The 15,085-nt window shown below is 34.5% G+C and overlaps 2 protein-coding genes across 2 annotated transcripts; one reads left to right on the top strand and one right to left on the bottom strand.

Moving 5' to 3' along the window:
* Positions 1-127: 127 nt before the first annotated feature.
* LOC102579097 (D-tyrosyl-tRNA(Tyr) deacylase) lies at positions 128-4,209 on the top strand. The gene is made up of 7 exons (XM_006367131.2): positions 128-293; positions 399-490; positions 618-684; positions 2,245-2,275; positions 2,417-2,557; positions 3,749-3,774; positions 3,867-4,209. Exons 1-7 carry the CDS (start codon positions 252-254, stop codon positions 3,927-3,929), a joined length of 462 nt encoding a protein of 153 aa, XP_006367193.1. The 5' UTR covers positions 128-251; the 3' UTR covers positions 3,930-4,209.
* Positions 4,210-4,810: 601 nt separating this feature from the next.
* SNI1 (uncharacterized LOC102579425) lies at positions 4,811-12,190 on the bottom strand. Its single transcript, NM_001288474.1, is given in 15 exon segments — positions 4,811-4,883; positions 5,703-5,833; positions 6,014-6,166; positions 7,298-7,363; positions 7,519-7,588; positions 7,668-7,738; positions 7,811-8,032; positions 8,155-8,204; positions 8,296-8,377; positions 9,349-9,417; positions 9,542-9,619; positions 9,716-9,805; positions 9,900-9,993; positions 11,925-11,991; positions 12,079-12,190. Coding segments are annotated over 15 exon segments (1,428 nt in total).
* Positions 12,191-15,085: the final 2,895 nt, after the last annotated feature.

Here is a 15,085-nt window from a genome sequence, read left to right on the forward strand (position 1 = left end):
TATATATATATATATATATATATTTGATAATTTTGACTATTTCAATAATTTTCCCAAAAATAAACGACTAGTAAAAGTCAAAAGTTAAGGAAAAAATACTTTTATTTCTGTTTTACTAAAGGAAAATATTAGAGTGTGCGCTAAATTGCGCCAGGAATAAGGACAGCAAGGGTGTGCTACATTGCGCCATAATTGCTCCACCTGACTTGTCTCGCCGGCGACGAAGAAGTTCTGAATCGGAAGAACCAAAAATGAGGGCCGTTGTCCAGCGTGTTGCTTCAGCCAGTGTAGAGGTGAAACCTTTGAAGATTTTTTTCTTCTATTTATTATATATATACTAGCTAGAATAATAGTGCTCATTGCTCACCTAGTGCATAATACCAATTTCTTTTTTGCAGGTCGAGGGGCGTACGGTATCAGCAATCGGACCGGGATTGCTGGTTCTCGTCGGGCTTCATGAATCAGACGTCGATTCCGATGCTGACTACATGTAAGTGAACTGTGACGGTAAAAATTAGTACTTTGAAATGCTTAATAGAAAATAAATATTTTCTGAATCAAATTTATTTTTTCCTTTTTTTTTTTTTTTGGTTCTGTTACTGTTTGTAATTTTGCAGATGCCGGAAAGTGTTGAATATGAGACTGTTCCCAAATGAGGAAACTGGAAAGACATGGGATCACAGTGTAATTTTCTCTCTGTTGTGGTGGTTAAATAATTTTTGAACAACTTTACTATAGTCATTTTGATAGGGAAATAGTTACTTTAAAATTTTAGTAGTAATTTTTGAGATGATAACTATTAGTTGAGTAACCATATGACAAATCAACTCATTCATTTATCCATTTTGTCCATGTAATAGTGAAGCTTCTTGCTGTAGAGTGAACACCTTAATCATGAGCTTTTGTTGCTAAATGATGAAATTGCATATTTATTTTTTGCCTGATATGATGTGTGGCTTCTGAGTGCTGATTTTTTACAGCTACATATTGCCTAAGCATTACTAACCGATTATCTGATTGGAGACTGAAAATTTTTGCTTGAATCAATGCTTTATTATTTTGTGAAAAAAGTGACCTCTTATGCTAGTTGATTCTTAGAAGATACATCACTGATAAGCATTGACATAGAACAGTTCATCTCATGAGATGAACATTTGGCTGCATTACAAGAGTATCCTATGTCCAATTTATTAGAGGAAAAGAAAGAGTGGAACATATAGAGCATTCATATCATCAACACCAACTAGTTTGGGATTTAGGTCTAGCTGATTGATTGAACTTGTGCTACCTTATAAACTGTAAAAGGAAGTAGGATAAAATGGATAAGTTACTCCCTGTGTTATTAGCTGGAGGTTCCATTTGTTAAGAAAATGAGAAGTTCGTCTTTGCAATGTATTGGCATATTCAATTTTTCCCTCTCTTGCTTTGAAAATTCATTGCTTGCATTTGGCTGTTTAACTTCTATTGGAGATTCTACGAAAGATAGGAGATTGAACAATAAGACGAACTGCCAATTTTGAAATAAAATCATCGCTCAAACTTTAGACTGAACTATAAGACGAACTGCATTTCTACTCAGAAAGAATGTAAATGGGCCACTTCTTTTACTTCCTTTGTGTCATTGACCTTACTCTCTCTTCCCCATTTAATTAGACCTATCAGTTGGTCAATTTGAAATAGTCTGGCCTAGTTTTTAAAATGACAAAGATCCTCCTTTTTCGACTGAACATTACCTATTGAACTTTTCGTTCTTAGACTCCACAAGTCGAATGGGTTTAGATTATTGGGATGGAGGGAGTACGCGCATATTACACAACAACAACAAACATCATAAAGACTTCTCATTTCATGAAAACATACGTTAATAAACATTTTAAGGAAAAAATTTCAACCAAAATTGTATTGCATTGTCACGGAAGATAGTCCAAAAAGCAGAAAGTAGGATGCAGAAGAAGATCTTTGACCCACTAGTAATACATGTATGAAGAATTTTAATGTTTAAATCTTTGCTCAAGACTAATTTGGAAATGTCACCATGTTGGTTATTTTAAGGCATTGCGGATTCATAGAGTATAAAATATCATTGCCTTTTTATATCTTGTCAGAGATTGTGATGCGTCTTTGTAAATGATGATTGTATTTCAAGGCTTGACAAAAGATGTATTATTTACTGTGTAGATATTTACTTAGTTTTACGTCACTTCTTCAGTCTTAAGTTTGTCAGCTTCTATTGTCCATTGGCAGGTAGTTCAGAAGAATTATGAAGTTCTATTAGGTAACTGATCTGTTGTACAAGTTCTCACAATGGTCTAAGTGTTAAAGATGATGCTTTGACTGTCTCAATGATGGGAAAATAAGTTAAACTTTGATCAGGATGTATAATGATTTACTTGTATGTCTCTACTGGATGGTGCAGTGAGTCAGTTTACACTATATGGGATTTTGAAGGGAAACAAGCCTGATTTTCATGTCGCAATGCCTCCTGAGAAAGCAAAACCCTTCTATGCCTCTCTGGTTGAGAAATTCCAGAAAGCTTACAAACAGGATGCCGTCAAAGGTAAAAAACTTTTTTCCATGAATTCTCAGTTTTGATCTCCTTTTCTGTTATCAATAGTCCTATGGAAAGATAAAAGTGGATATCAACTCTTTGTCTCTCTTTGTTCTTTTGCTGAATGGCTTCTATATTTTTGACTGAACTCCACCTTACTTTCATAACAAGTCAGCACCAGTTCCAGGCTGTCAGCACAACTATTTTGCTTTCTGGGGGCACTCATTTCCCCCAATGTGGATTACTTGCCTATCTTTACTCCATTTGCAGACTATACATGTTGATAACTTAACCATGAAGGTTCTAATACAGAATGCTAATACTTTATTTTTGCCTTAATTCTCCCTTAACAATTTTTCCTTGAACTAAAGAAATTTAGTGTTGTAATGTTGGAATATGTTCTAATCTGGAATGTTGTGATATAATAGCTATCCCCTTCTGTGAGAAGGAACGTTTAGTAATCGTTTCGTCAGACTAGGATACTTGTATATCATTACATATGGAACACAAGGCTAAATTTCTCCAGCCATTGTGAGATATTCTTCTAAGTAATTGAAGTGTTTGGATGAGCCTTTGAAACGCCTAAGCTTTTAAATTGTTGCGTTCAACATCATCCATGCAGTCATGGTAATTACATCTGATAACTATTCACTGGATAATGCTATTGGTTTTGTATCCATGGTGTTGCTCTGTCAACTATCTCATTATTGGGGCTCTTATATCTGCTTGGTTTTGAAAAATGGCACAAGCATAGATCTTAAAGCTGAACTAATATCTGCTTTCTTTCAAAATCTCCAATTCTTGAAGATATTGTAGTCTCTGTAAGTAATAAAAAAAGGTCTTCGTTAGTATGACTGTTCTCTTCAGATAGTTCTTCTGCATGTGCAAAGAAGTTATATTTCTCTGTGCAATGGTCAAAGATTGACTGGCTTTGATGCTCTTGTTTTTACTGATGAGGTCTAAAGTATTATATCCTCTTATTTTCTGGTCATACTAGATTTTACTCACCTTAGTTAATCCCCAGAACTTCAGCTATTAGACTGAAATGCTTTCAAAACGCCTTACTAGCTTACTCGGTGAATAATGAATCCACAGGAGTAACTTCTGCACTTCTAGTTTTGTTCTGTTCTTTTGAGAATGCTAAAACTACAGAAATTGTATAATGCGAGATGACCATCTATACTTTTTTGTTTATTGCAGATGGTGTCTTTGGAGCAAAAATGAAGGTGAGGTTCTCTGAAAAAATGATTTATTTTAGCTTTAAAATTCTGTAGAACTGGAGGATATTCTCAGACTTGGTATTTGTTTAATTTGGTAGGTCAACTTGGTCAATGATGGGCCTGTCACGATGCATCTTGACTCAGCGCAACCGTCAAAATGAAACTGAAGCAATCGAGGAAGTGATTCTTAGCACTTGTGTTGTAATTTGAATGATAAATCTAGCGTTCTAAAAGTAGGCACCAACAAGTGTTGGGTTATTATTTTATGAAATTTTAGTAATCTCAAAATCTTGAAGGAATCAAAAGAGGGAAAAGAAAAACTATCTGTTATACCCAAGTGAAATTTTATTACTCATACAGGATTATACTCCAAACTCTCAAACTTGGATTAAAGTGTCATGAATATGAACTTTCAGCTTATAGTTGTTATCACTTGTTGAAGTAGCTGCAAACCTACTTCAGTAGTACATTGCACCAAAATTATTTGAGAACATCCTGCATATCATCCACAGAGCACATCAACACCTCTCATGAGAACGTGACGCTTCAAATAACTCATCAGACAAGTTTCATTGTTTGTTTCCATTTTGTTCTGTTCATGACTATCATTGGACAGGATACAATAACATTGGAATGACCCATTTAGCATTAACGCATAGCTTAGAGCTACGGATATTCATACATGATACACCAAGTTCCTTAAGAGTTGCCCTTTTTCGGTTTTCCTTGAACTACAAAGGACAGTTCCATTGGCTATTAAAGAGTGCCTTAATCAGTTCACAAGCCTGAAGGCATAAAAAAAATGTGGATCTATTTAGCTGTCATATAGTGCCGTTACAAAATAGAGGTGAAAGTTAAATTTCACTAATCACCATGGGAGGAAGGCACAAATGAAGCTTTCACTGAGGTTTCCTTGATCAGCATTTGACCACTACTGGCTGTGTGGAAACATCATTTCGCCGACTTCAGGTAGGAGGCTTTGCTAATTGCCCCATTTGACCAAATATACATCATGAACAATAAATAGTAACTGCTGTTTCTCCTATGACTTGGTTGAGAGAATGGTTGCAGCTGTAAACACCGCTTCTTTACCCAAAAGTAGAATTTCTGTGTTCCTGCATCATGATATGTCAACTTATTAACTTGTGCAGAGTTAGAAACTAGAAAAGCTTTTATGTTAAATTTTCTTCAACAGTTCCCCACATTAGTATATCATCTGACGCATCAATAGAAGTTGTGTTCTAATACCACGAATCTGTAAGGATAGGAAAGCCATCATTGCAGAGAAGAGACTATTCTAATCACTTACTAGCTAAATTGTTTTTTTCAACAGTTCCTCAGAAGCGGCAGAATAAATGAATTATAGATGCAGATCACCCATGTAATCCTCTCTAGTTGCATCTTTAATCATTTTCTTTTCCAGATCTGAACAATTGTAAAATACCAGTAATTCTAATTTCTTAGAGGACTTAATGTCTCACCCAGTTGTTTTTCTAACTACAGTAATAATCCAAGTAAGACCAATTTCCTGGACTAGATGTGCCCTTCTGATCTTATTTCTGAACTTTTTGCTCATCCAATTTAGCTCTATATGGAAGTTGGAACTAAGTAAGGCATCATGTTTCCTAAAGAAGCTAAACTGCTCAAAGGAACATGATTCATACAAAATGATTCATAAGTAAGTACTTCAATTGTCATGTTGCAGGTGCTAGTGAACATTTCTGCCCAGAGAACCTAAAAGTTAGTAGGTGCCTATTTCATTATGTGAAGCTTGTGCAATGGGTGGTTCAAAGATGTGTGAGAAGGCAGCAGAATTTTTCCAAGGAAATTCAGCATAACTTCAGCAGGTGAAAGCAATTAAGCAAGGCTAATCAACACACATCAAGTGAATCTTACTTTTTTTTAAAAAAGAAGAAGAAAAAAGTGAATCTTACTTGTATTCTTTTCTGATAGAAGTAAAAGCAGCTATTATGTGCTTGCAGATTTCTGTGAGAGAGCTTCCTTTCACCATCTCTTCAAAATCATCATTTTCAGCAGAAGAATCCACTGATACTGATAAGTAAGCCTATAAGAGGATGAAATACTTATCCTAGTGAGAAAAAAGATCAAAATGATTATCTATAACTGAACTCAAAGATCTTTTTGCAGCATCTTATCGAAATTCTGCGAGGGAAAGAACTATCCAAGGAATCAAAATTGGATATCCTAGAAGTATACAAATTGGTTAGCAAGAAGGATTAATCACCAAAAAGGCATGCCCAAGAAGCAGCTGAGCAACATCCATTCCAATTTTCTTGATGATATTTTTTGTGCTCCTGCTGTTTGAGAAGCACTTTAAAACACCTTCAAATGTGGAATCATTCACCGGACTATTTGATCTCCTAGTACGAACAGGAAACTGCAACATAAAGTACATTAAAGTAGTATTAATTTCTCAAAATCTTATAGCTTGTAACCTCTGTATTAAACCAGGCAACATCAAACAAAGAAGGTGAGAAAACCAAATAGAGCAAGTTTTTTGATAGATGACAACTCAACTAATATAGGGTACAGGAAAACAACCAACAGAACCAAAAAACAAAATTGGGGCATAGATCTTTTGGAATTCCTGAAAAGGAAATGCAAACTAGTAATTTGCTGAAAATGTTTAAGTTGTCAAAACAAAGGACTTTTGTAACACTCCAAGGAACTTGCTTGTACACCATTCCCCATCTAGGAGGTTCGGAAAATTAATGCTCCAGATTTTCCTAATTCCCAATATAAATTTTCCATAAAGCATCTAGGGTCCAACCTCTATCCATACTTCTTGATTATGATTGAATTGAAAGCAAAAGCTCCTGGGTATCAAAGCACCAAGCAACAGAGGGTTCCACAATCATGCCTAGTACTTCAACAATGCATTGACCAGACCAGAGTCTAGAAATCTGTAGGGAATTCATGATTAAATTCAAAAGGAGATTGGCAGGCGGACTGGTTAAAAGTAAATAGTTGTCTTTTATGATAAGTCTGGTTAAAGGTAATATCTTGACAAGGATTTTCCTATGCATGCATGGACGACTTTGCATTTCTGCCATCAAAAACAAAATGAAGAGATCAGCACAACATAGCCTAAAAGAGCACAAACGGTAAGTTGTATTTAGGAAGTATATGGAATCCTAGAATAAGAAAGGAGTCATTTGATGTATGCCAATGTCTCGAATAAAAGAGTCTGATGGTCAATGTCTACAGAGGACTCCTCAAGTAAGACTTAATTAGAATGTATACAACATTAGACAGCTTCAAAGATTCAAGAAAATAAGACAGAGATCGAAGCATAATAAAACAGAACGACAATAACAAAAGAGTCCAATAACAAAATATTAAACTTCATAATGAAAATATATCCAATAAGCTAAAACAAAACCCCAATCCTTGTATCTAGCCTACATTCCACTACAAACTCCGTACCAGGTGAATTAAGTGAAGATACTTCCACTGTCGGTTTAAAAATTAGTTAAGATATGGCACGATGATAGAAGAATACATTTACCTTAGGAATGTACTTCTGAAAGTATTGCATGATCATTTTTAGCTTCCACCAAGGGTCATCAAAGACCTGCAGAAAATTATTTCATCATATTATGCAGCATTCTCCTTGACAAGCAAGATACATCAGAATGACAAAGAAACATGTAGGGTAAAATGTTAACATCGTCCCAATAAAAACATAAGTTTCATCTCATTTTCCCACTTAAGAGGAAAGGACATTACCTGAAAAAAGGGGGAGAGCATATCAGAATTGTAAGCGAGTTCATCCAAAATGATCTCTGCAGCAGGCGATCTGCACTATCTCTGATATCAATTGGATTTCTCAATCTGATGGTTTTATTTAAAGTAAAATAATTCATTCAACAAAATACCTCACACCATCAGCTCTGGTGGTAAGGCCTTGAACATCTGCCACATTCCGTGATGTATCCAGCTCCATCATCTAATTGTGAAACAAGTCACAGTTAGAATTGGTCAAACATATATTTTAAAGAGTAATAGCTCAGGAATCCACCATTCTCAGGAGATTCTTCAGATAGATACAAGTAGACCGTTTGAGTTCAGGTAAAGCCAGTGTAAAAGCAGCAATGCAATTATGTGATATCTCGTTTGAAGGAGGTGCCACTGAATCCACATCAGAGGAGGACTCAGATTTATCATATAAGTCAGAGAACACATCAGATATAACCGACAGGCAGTCCTTGACTAAGCTTTTATAGATTATTTTTCTTGACCCCTGAACAATGAGAGGAAGACAAATAAGAAGTGGCATCCTAAGCATACCTCAGTAAACTCACACTTCTAAGTAGCAATATTACAGACAAATAATAATGGTGACATTTGAAAATGAAAACATACCAGAAGCATGTTGAGCAATGAATCCCGCAAAAGGGTCCAACTCATCTTTTCTGCAAGATGAACCTTTTAATGATGGTTTCGAGAGGACATCTTAAGGTGCATGACACTAAATGAAAACTAGAATCCTCTGAAAATCATTACCTTTGAATGCTTTGTTACGAGGCACAAAGTCTCCTTCAAGCACACTGACAAGATAGTGAAGTAGTAGCATCTTCCTTAATATCTGCAATAGGTCTTGTCAGACTATTTGATGAAGATACGAAGGCAGGATAATTCTTCAATGATGACACTAGGCACAAATCACAAGCCAACTGGCTGACAAAAGATATAAATACAAAATTGACCTGTGAATTATCTTATTACTCTTAAAGAAATAATTACAAAATCGACTCATAAAATTATCTTATCAGTCAAGATTGTCAGAGGGCTGTTCAATTAAATGTACATCCACAAAGGAATTTGATATGTCAATACATTCAGAGTTTAACGCTCAATTAAAAATGCACACTGGACAAGGATGGTCATAAGCTAACTGCACATTCTAGCACTTGGTTAATTACTAAATCCTCACCCCAAGATACTGCTCCAACGAAAACATGTGAAAGGCAAATAACTTAAATACTTCTTATATGCCCAAGGAAATAACCACATCTTCTCATAAATCAAGGAAATTCTGAAAATGACAATATGGGCCAAAAGAACCCGGTCACCTGACTAATAGCCTGTTAGGCCAAGCTTCAGGAGAGCCAAAAGTGCTTCTTTTTTCAAATTAACAAAAATGCCTATTTTAGAGAGTTGAGGTGTTTGGCCAAGCTTTTAGGAAAAAATATGTGTTTTTGAGAACAAAAGTTTAATTTTTTTTTTGACAAAGGTAACAGAACAAAAGTTTAATTTATACAAGCTAAAAAAGCACTTTTGGAACCTTGACCAATTACAAATTACTACTCTAATATTAGCAAAAGTGTTTCTGAAATTCATTAGCTAAACACAAATTGCTACTCTCTAAAAGTACTTCTGACAAAAAATCACTTCTCCAAATATGTAAATGGTAGAAGCTTGGCCAAACAACTATTAAGTATAGCTGAAATTGTCATGTCTGCTGATATATGAGCTGATACGCTATGATAATAAAGGAATAACATATAATATTGTAAGGCATAGAGATTGAAAGAAAGCTTCAATATGGTGACTGACCTTTGTTTCTAATGCTTTTGACCTCTGGTTGATCATTTCCCCAAGTTCTTGTATTAGTGAATGAAAGCCCTAAAATCACCAGAAACATTAACACTGCCGAAATACATGTGAGAGGAATAATAAAGTTCAGTAAAATACACATAGGAAATTGGTGTAAATGTGTGATGTAGCCATCACATACAGTTTGACTTACCAAGGGGTCAATTGATCCACTTGAACCTTTATTTATTTCATCGTCCCTATCCAATCCTAGAGTAAATGGACACCAGGCCTGACATAGAGTAGCCGATCATTATTGAAGTTAATATTGAGAAAACAACTGCGTCTGTGAACAACTGTGTCTTCATCTGTGAGAGGATGGAGATACCTCTTCAACTAAAACAGGTTCATTGAGAATGGTTGGTGGCAGACATGATGCTTGCTCCTCCAGTTTGGGCAAGCACACCCTAGGAAATCGCTAGGTTCAAAAGAAAATCCATCCCATGTAAGAAAGTCAAATGCAGCAGTAATAATATAAAAAGTTAAACCTAAGGAACAAGGCAAGCTCTTACCTTATCCAACTCATTCAGAAGTTGATAACTTCCCATTATTAGCTCAAGTGAAGTCTCTTCCTTCAAAATTTGGAAAATTGCTTCACGCATCGTGCTGTTCCAGCATATCCGTGATATCAGATAATAGGAACCTTATGTGGTAACTTTTTTTTTAATCAAACATTATGTGGTAACTTGAAAGCTAAATTGACACACATTTAAGATGGGGCCGCAGTGTTATGAAAGGAGCTCACCTCTCGCCAAAGGCGATGAGGCGAGGCGAGGCGATGCCTCGTCGCCTTTTACTGGTGAGGCGTGGCGAGTTCAGAAAGGCGACAAAAGGCGAATGGTGACGCAGCGAGGCAAGGCGACAAGGCGTCGCCTTTTTATTTTATTTTTTAAAAAAAGATCTGATTTAATAATTAAAAGGCAATATTAGGGTTTATTTGATGTTTTTGCAAACCTAGGACTTCTTCTCTCCATCGCGACTCTCCTTGCACCTTCGCGACCCTCTCTTCTCCAGTTCTCCTCCCTCGCTACTTCGCGACTCTCTTCTCCAGTTCTCCTCCCTCACTACTTCGCGACTTTCTTCTTCTTCTCTTCTCCAGTTCTCCTCACTACTGACGACGAGACCTCAGCTGTTCAGCACTCAGCAGGTATGGTTTTAGATTTATTTTTTTTCTTCTCTTCTTCTTTCATATGCAGAAGAAGAAGATCAGGCTCTGTTTTTTACGCTGTTTTTTTATTTTGAAGCTATTGCATTTCTGCAATCTGCCTACATTTAAGAAAAAATAAAAATCAATCCTTCTATATTTATTTCTACCCTACTCAAATTAGTTTTATACTAAATAATATAGTATTTGCTAATATATGTTATTTGCTATTGAGATTTTGGATATTTATATATGCGATTAAATATTTTAAGTTTTTGGTATTAATTAGCACCTCAATTCAAAAAGGTGACCGTCTCGCCGCTCGCCGAGGCAGACCCTTGTCGCCTTTCGCCGTCCAAAACACTGGATGGGGGAGGGGGGAGGAGATCATTCATGCCAACTACATTGCAAGTTTGCAACAAAGGTTTCTTCTTTGCTTTTTCTTTTAGACGAGTAAGCAAAAGGTTATATTGCCACAAAAACTGAACAAAGATGCATCTTTGGGATTAGGTATTGTTCCCCCAATGATCATAGTACCAAGTACTTATACAAGCAACATAAAAAGGCAAAAGTCCTAGACAAAAAGATGTTTTCACAATCATTTATACAAAGGGAGAAGTTCTATGCACTCCAAGAGCTTACAGAAAAACAACCATTTAAGACTAGAATGTAAGTTCATGCAAAATTGGTAAAGAATACATTCTTTCCTTACTAGTAGATAAAGAGAGAGAGACTATATATCAACCAGTAGATGTAATAAGGAACTCTCCATTAATAAAGTCAATTGACTAAATCAAAGACTTGTAACAAACCACAATAACAAGAGTATCATGTATTTCTTATGACAAAAGAAAGAAAAATAATTCGAAAATGGAAAGGGGAAAAGGACAAGCTGGGTTAGAGCTTCAGTAGTCGGACAGCAGAAGTAAAAGGTATCATCTTTTATGATTCTAAAAACAATGTGGGCAAATGAGTATATACCAACAACTTCTGTAACACCCTGCAAAGGAACTTAATACTGAACCAATCAAAGATGGGAAGTAAGAGCAAACAGACCAGATATACAAGAGGACACTACTTTTAGGGATAACTGAGACCTAACAAATTTGTGTAGTTAGTTGTTCTTCATCTGCAATTTACAAGGTTTGAACTCCATTTTTCCTCAAAATCATCATTAAGATCTAAAATTTCTGATACAGCCACAATATCAAGTACGCAAACCAATCAACCAAAGCAGCTAGATATTCTCCACTATTCGTACAATTCTCCAAACACGCACAAGCATACGCAGTCTGTGTATGCATCTATATAGTTCAGTTTACATATAAATTTACAGAAAATCATAATCATACAACATCAGCCATTATAAACAGAGAAAAGGAGGGTAAAATACCTAGTAGGCGGTGTTCCATTTTCTGGTAGCAATGAAGCAGAGCGAACAGCTTCTAGAAAAGCAAGACCTGCGAATTTTTTTTCAATGTATCAATCGAAGAAGAAAACAGGTGAACAAATAAAAGAACAAAAGAAGAAAAAAACTAAAAGCGTACTGTCGTCAAGGCGGTGGTGAGAATCTCTATTGAAACCAGAAGTATCGAGAATCGCCATTGTGTTCTCTTCAATTCCTCCATTGTTGCTTCCTCCTCTCTTTCGCTTTGCCATTCTCCTTCGATTTTCTTTCGTTTTTCAAAACCCTAGGGAAAAACCGAGTGGACTCACGCACTCCTGATGCCTCTATGGTTTTTTTCCCGCCACTGTGATGCGGTGATTGAGAATTTATAACTTATAATCATTTAATTTCATTGGTCTTTCGTCCTGGCATCTGTCACAGGCTTGTCACTGGATCCCAGAAAAATTTGAGGAGAAAAAAAAAATGAAATTCCTTTTCCGGGACTTGATCCCAGAAAAATTTGAGTAGAAAAAAAATAAAATGAAATTCCTTTTCCGGGACTTGAAACCAGGTCTTTCGTGTGAGAGCCAAATAGCCTAACCAACTAGACTACAACGGATTGTTATTGTGAAATTGTATATGAACATATTTGATTTTCTTCAAAAGATTTTTATCATATGTGAATTAATGATTTCTTAGGAATCTAAATAGATAATGATTGTCAACGGTTAGAGTTAAATTATGAGAGTATACATTTATATCTACCTAGTAAATGTGAATTTCGTGTTAGGAGGTTGTTTTATTCTTTTAGCTAACTATAAGTTCATACCGTTACACTATGTGAGATTTGAATCGAATAAAATAACCTAATTGCTTCTCAAAATTATTTTATAGCTATTTTTCTTAATTGAATAAACTTTAAATTTGAATCTCAAATAAAACACCATTATTACATGAACGATTTATCATAGAGTTCAAAAGGTTTTTTCAAGAGGTAAAATTAATCCCAAAGTTAGTATATTTTGTTGTCCATGATCATTCCATTTTCTAAATGTAAATCATACCCTTTATTGTCCATTTTCTCAGGCTTAACTGGATCTCAACTTATTTAGTTAGGGGTCGTTTGGTACGAAGCTTAATAATGTAGGGATTAGTAATGCTGGAATTAGTAATGTAGAGATTAATAGTGCAGGGATTAGTAATGCAGGGTTTATTTTTATCAAGTGTTTGGCTCATTGTTTCCCACCTCATCTTGTGTTTGGATTAAAACCTTATGAAAAAACTTTTTTCCAATTATACCCTTAAATTATTATGTAATTGGGTTAAGTTAAATAATTATCGGACAATATTATTTTTTCATGGTCTTCTAACTAGCTATAAGAAGAACAATTTTATTGTCATGTTTGCCTTTTTTTACACTTAAATTATTTGAGGATAAATAATTGTCATCTTAGTAAATTGAACCCTTACAAAATGTCAATTTTCAATTTGAAAAAGATAAACTATCAACTATTAAAATTGAAAAGACGTTAAACAATAGTAAGATTGAATAAACCATCTACATTTACACATAAGAATTGCAAGTTGTAGTTTTAATATGTATACAATTTAATAAATTGTTCAAAATACAAATGATTAGAAAACCACACAAATATATATATATAAGACTTTTAATCAAAAAAATAAAAATAAAAATAAAAATAACAAAATAAAACAATATATATATATATATAAAACTTTTAATCAAAAAAATAAAATTAAAATTAAAAATAAAATATATATATTTGCCTTTTTATTATTTAATGTTAAACAATTCACATTTCATATATTGTATTAATGTGTATTGGATTTATTTAGTAATAAACAACTTTCTCTAAATAATTTGTAAGCTAATTTATTTAAATAAATTTACTAGTACAAATATAAAACATAAAATCAAGAAAATAAACAAAATAACTAAAATGATTTGAGGGATATATTTGTCTTTACATAGACGTATCCCATGGTATTATATCCTATGTATTACTAATACCTCCAAATGGAAGGTATTAGTAATACATCCTATAATACCATGTAGGATGTATAAGTTATAACTAATCCATAGATTAGTTATACATAGGCCCAAATTCCTACCAAACATAGTACTAAATAATACCATACATAATACATTGACTATTTGTTTTAATGTGGCCTACCAAATGACCCCTTAATGTCTTGATGAGCGAGAAAGGTGTGCTAATGTAGCTAATTAGCAGTATAACACGTAATTAATAGTTAATGTCTAATATAGTACACAAAACTCCAATTCTTGCACCTTAGAGTTAGCATAATCAAATTCTAGCTAGCAAAAGCACTAGGGTAATTTCCTTTTATTCAAGTATTAATTGGTGGACAAAATTATCGAGCACTAATGTTGATGGAAGTATGTAACATGTACCCCAAGAAGCTCGTACTCGAGGTGCACCCATGCTTGCGGACACCGTGATACTCTCATTCCTTCCTGCATTGAAAAATAAAAACATCCACACACTTCTTGGAGTAGCAATTGAAATTTCATTTATGTTTGATTGTAGTAAGAAACGTACTAACTAGTCCTAGCTGACCCACTCTGTTTGCCCAAAGTAATGGAATGCTAACACCAATTGTCAACTATAGAAGTTGAAATTTACCTACTTTTTCAAGCTTTTAATTAATTGCCTAACCTATTTGACATACACTTCTTCTTTTTTTTGGTTTTCTATTCGATTCGGAGCTTAGATTGGAGTCCCGACTATTTTCGGATCAGCATTGCAAGGCTCATTTAGGGATAATGCTCCTAACAAAATTTTCTCCATATCTGGGCTCGAACCAAAGACCTTTGATTAAAGGTGGAACAATCCCAATGAAATACTTATTGTAAGTTACCATGTGCAAACACATTGCTACAATTAACAAACGTACTAAAGTAGTTTTAGAATTTTGGTATTTCACAAGTATTATTTGAACTTCCATTTTAAGTATTCTTCATTAACATGATATGATGATTGATGACGCTGATTTTATGGTTTTGAGTTTGAATTTTCACTAATTTAGGTTGTCATAAACGTTTCAAAGAAAAAAGTGAGAATATATTATACGATAACAATGAATACAAAAATTAGTAGGACGACTCAAATGAAATACGTTTC

Source organism: Solanum tuberosum, unplaced genomic scaffold (genome assembly GCF_000226075.1).
Source record: "Solanum tuberosum cultivar DM 1-3 516 R44 unplaced genomic scaffold, SolTub_3.0 scf00746, whole genome shotgun sequence".
Lineage (NCBI taxonomy): Eukaryota > Viridiplantae > Streptophyta > Magnoliopsida > Solanales > Solanaceae > Solanum > Solanum tuberosum.

Bases quoted from the DNA above. Each gene is read 5' to 3' on its own strand.
- LOC102579097 (XM_006367131.2), top strand. From the start codon at position 252: ATGAGGGCCGTTGTCCAGCGTGTTGCTTCAGCCAGTGTAGAG. The intron at 491-617 runs GTAAGTGAACTG...GTAATTTTGCAG, and splicing joins GATTCCGATGCTGACTACAT to ATGCCGGAAAGTGTTGAATA. The intron at 2,276-2,416 runs GTAACTGATCTG...TGGATGGTGCAG, and splicing joins GAATTATGAAGTTCTATTAG to TGAGTCAGTTTACACTATAT.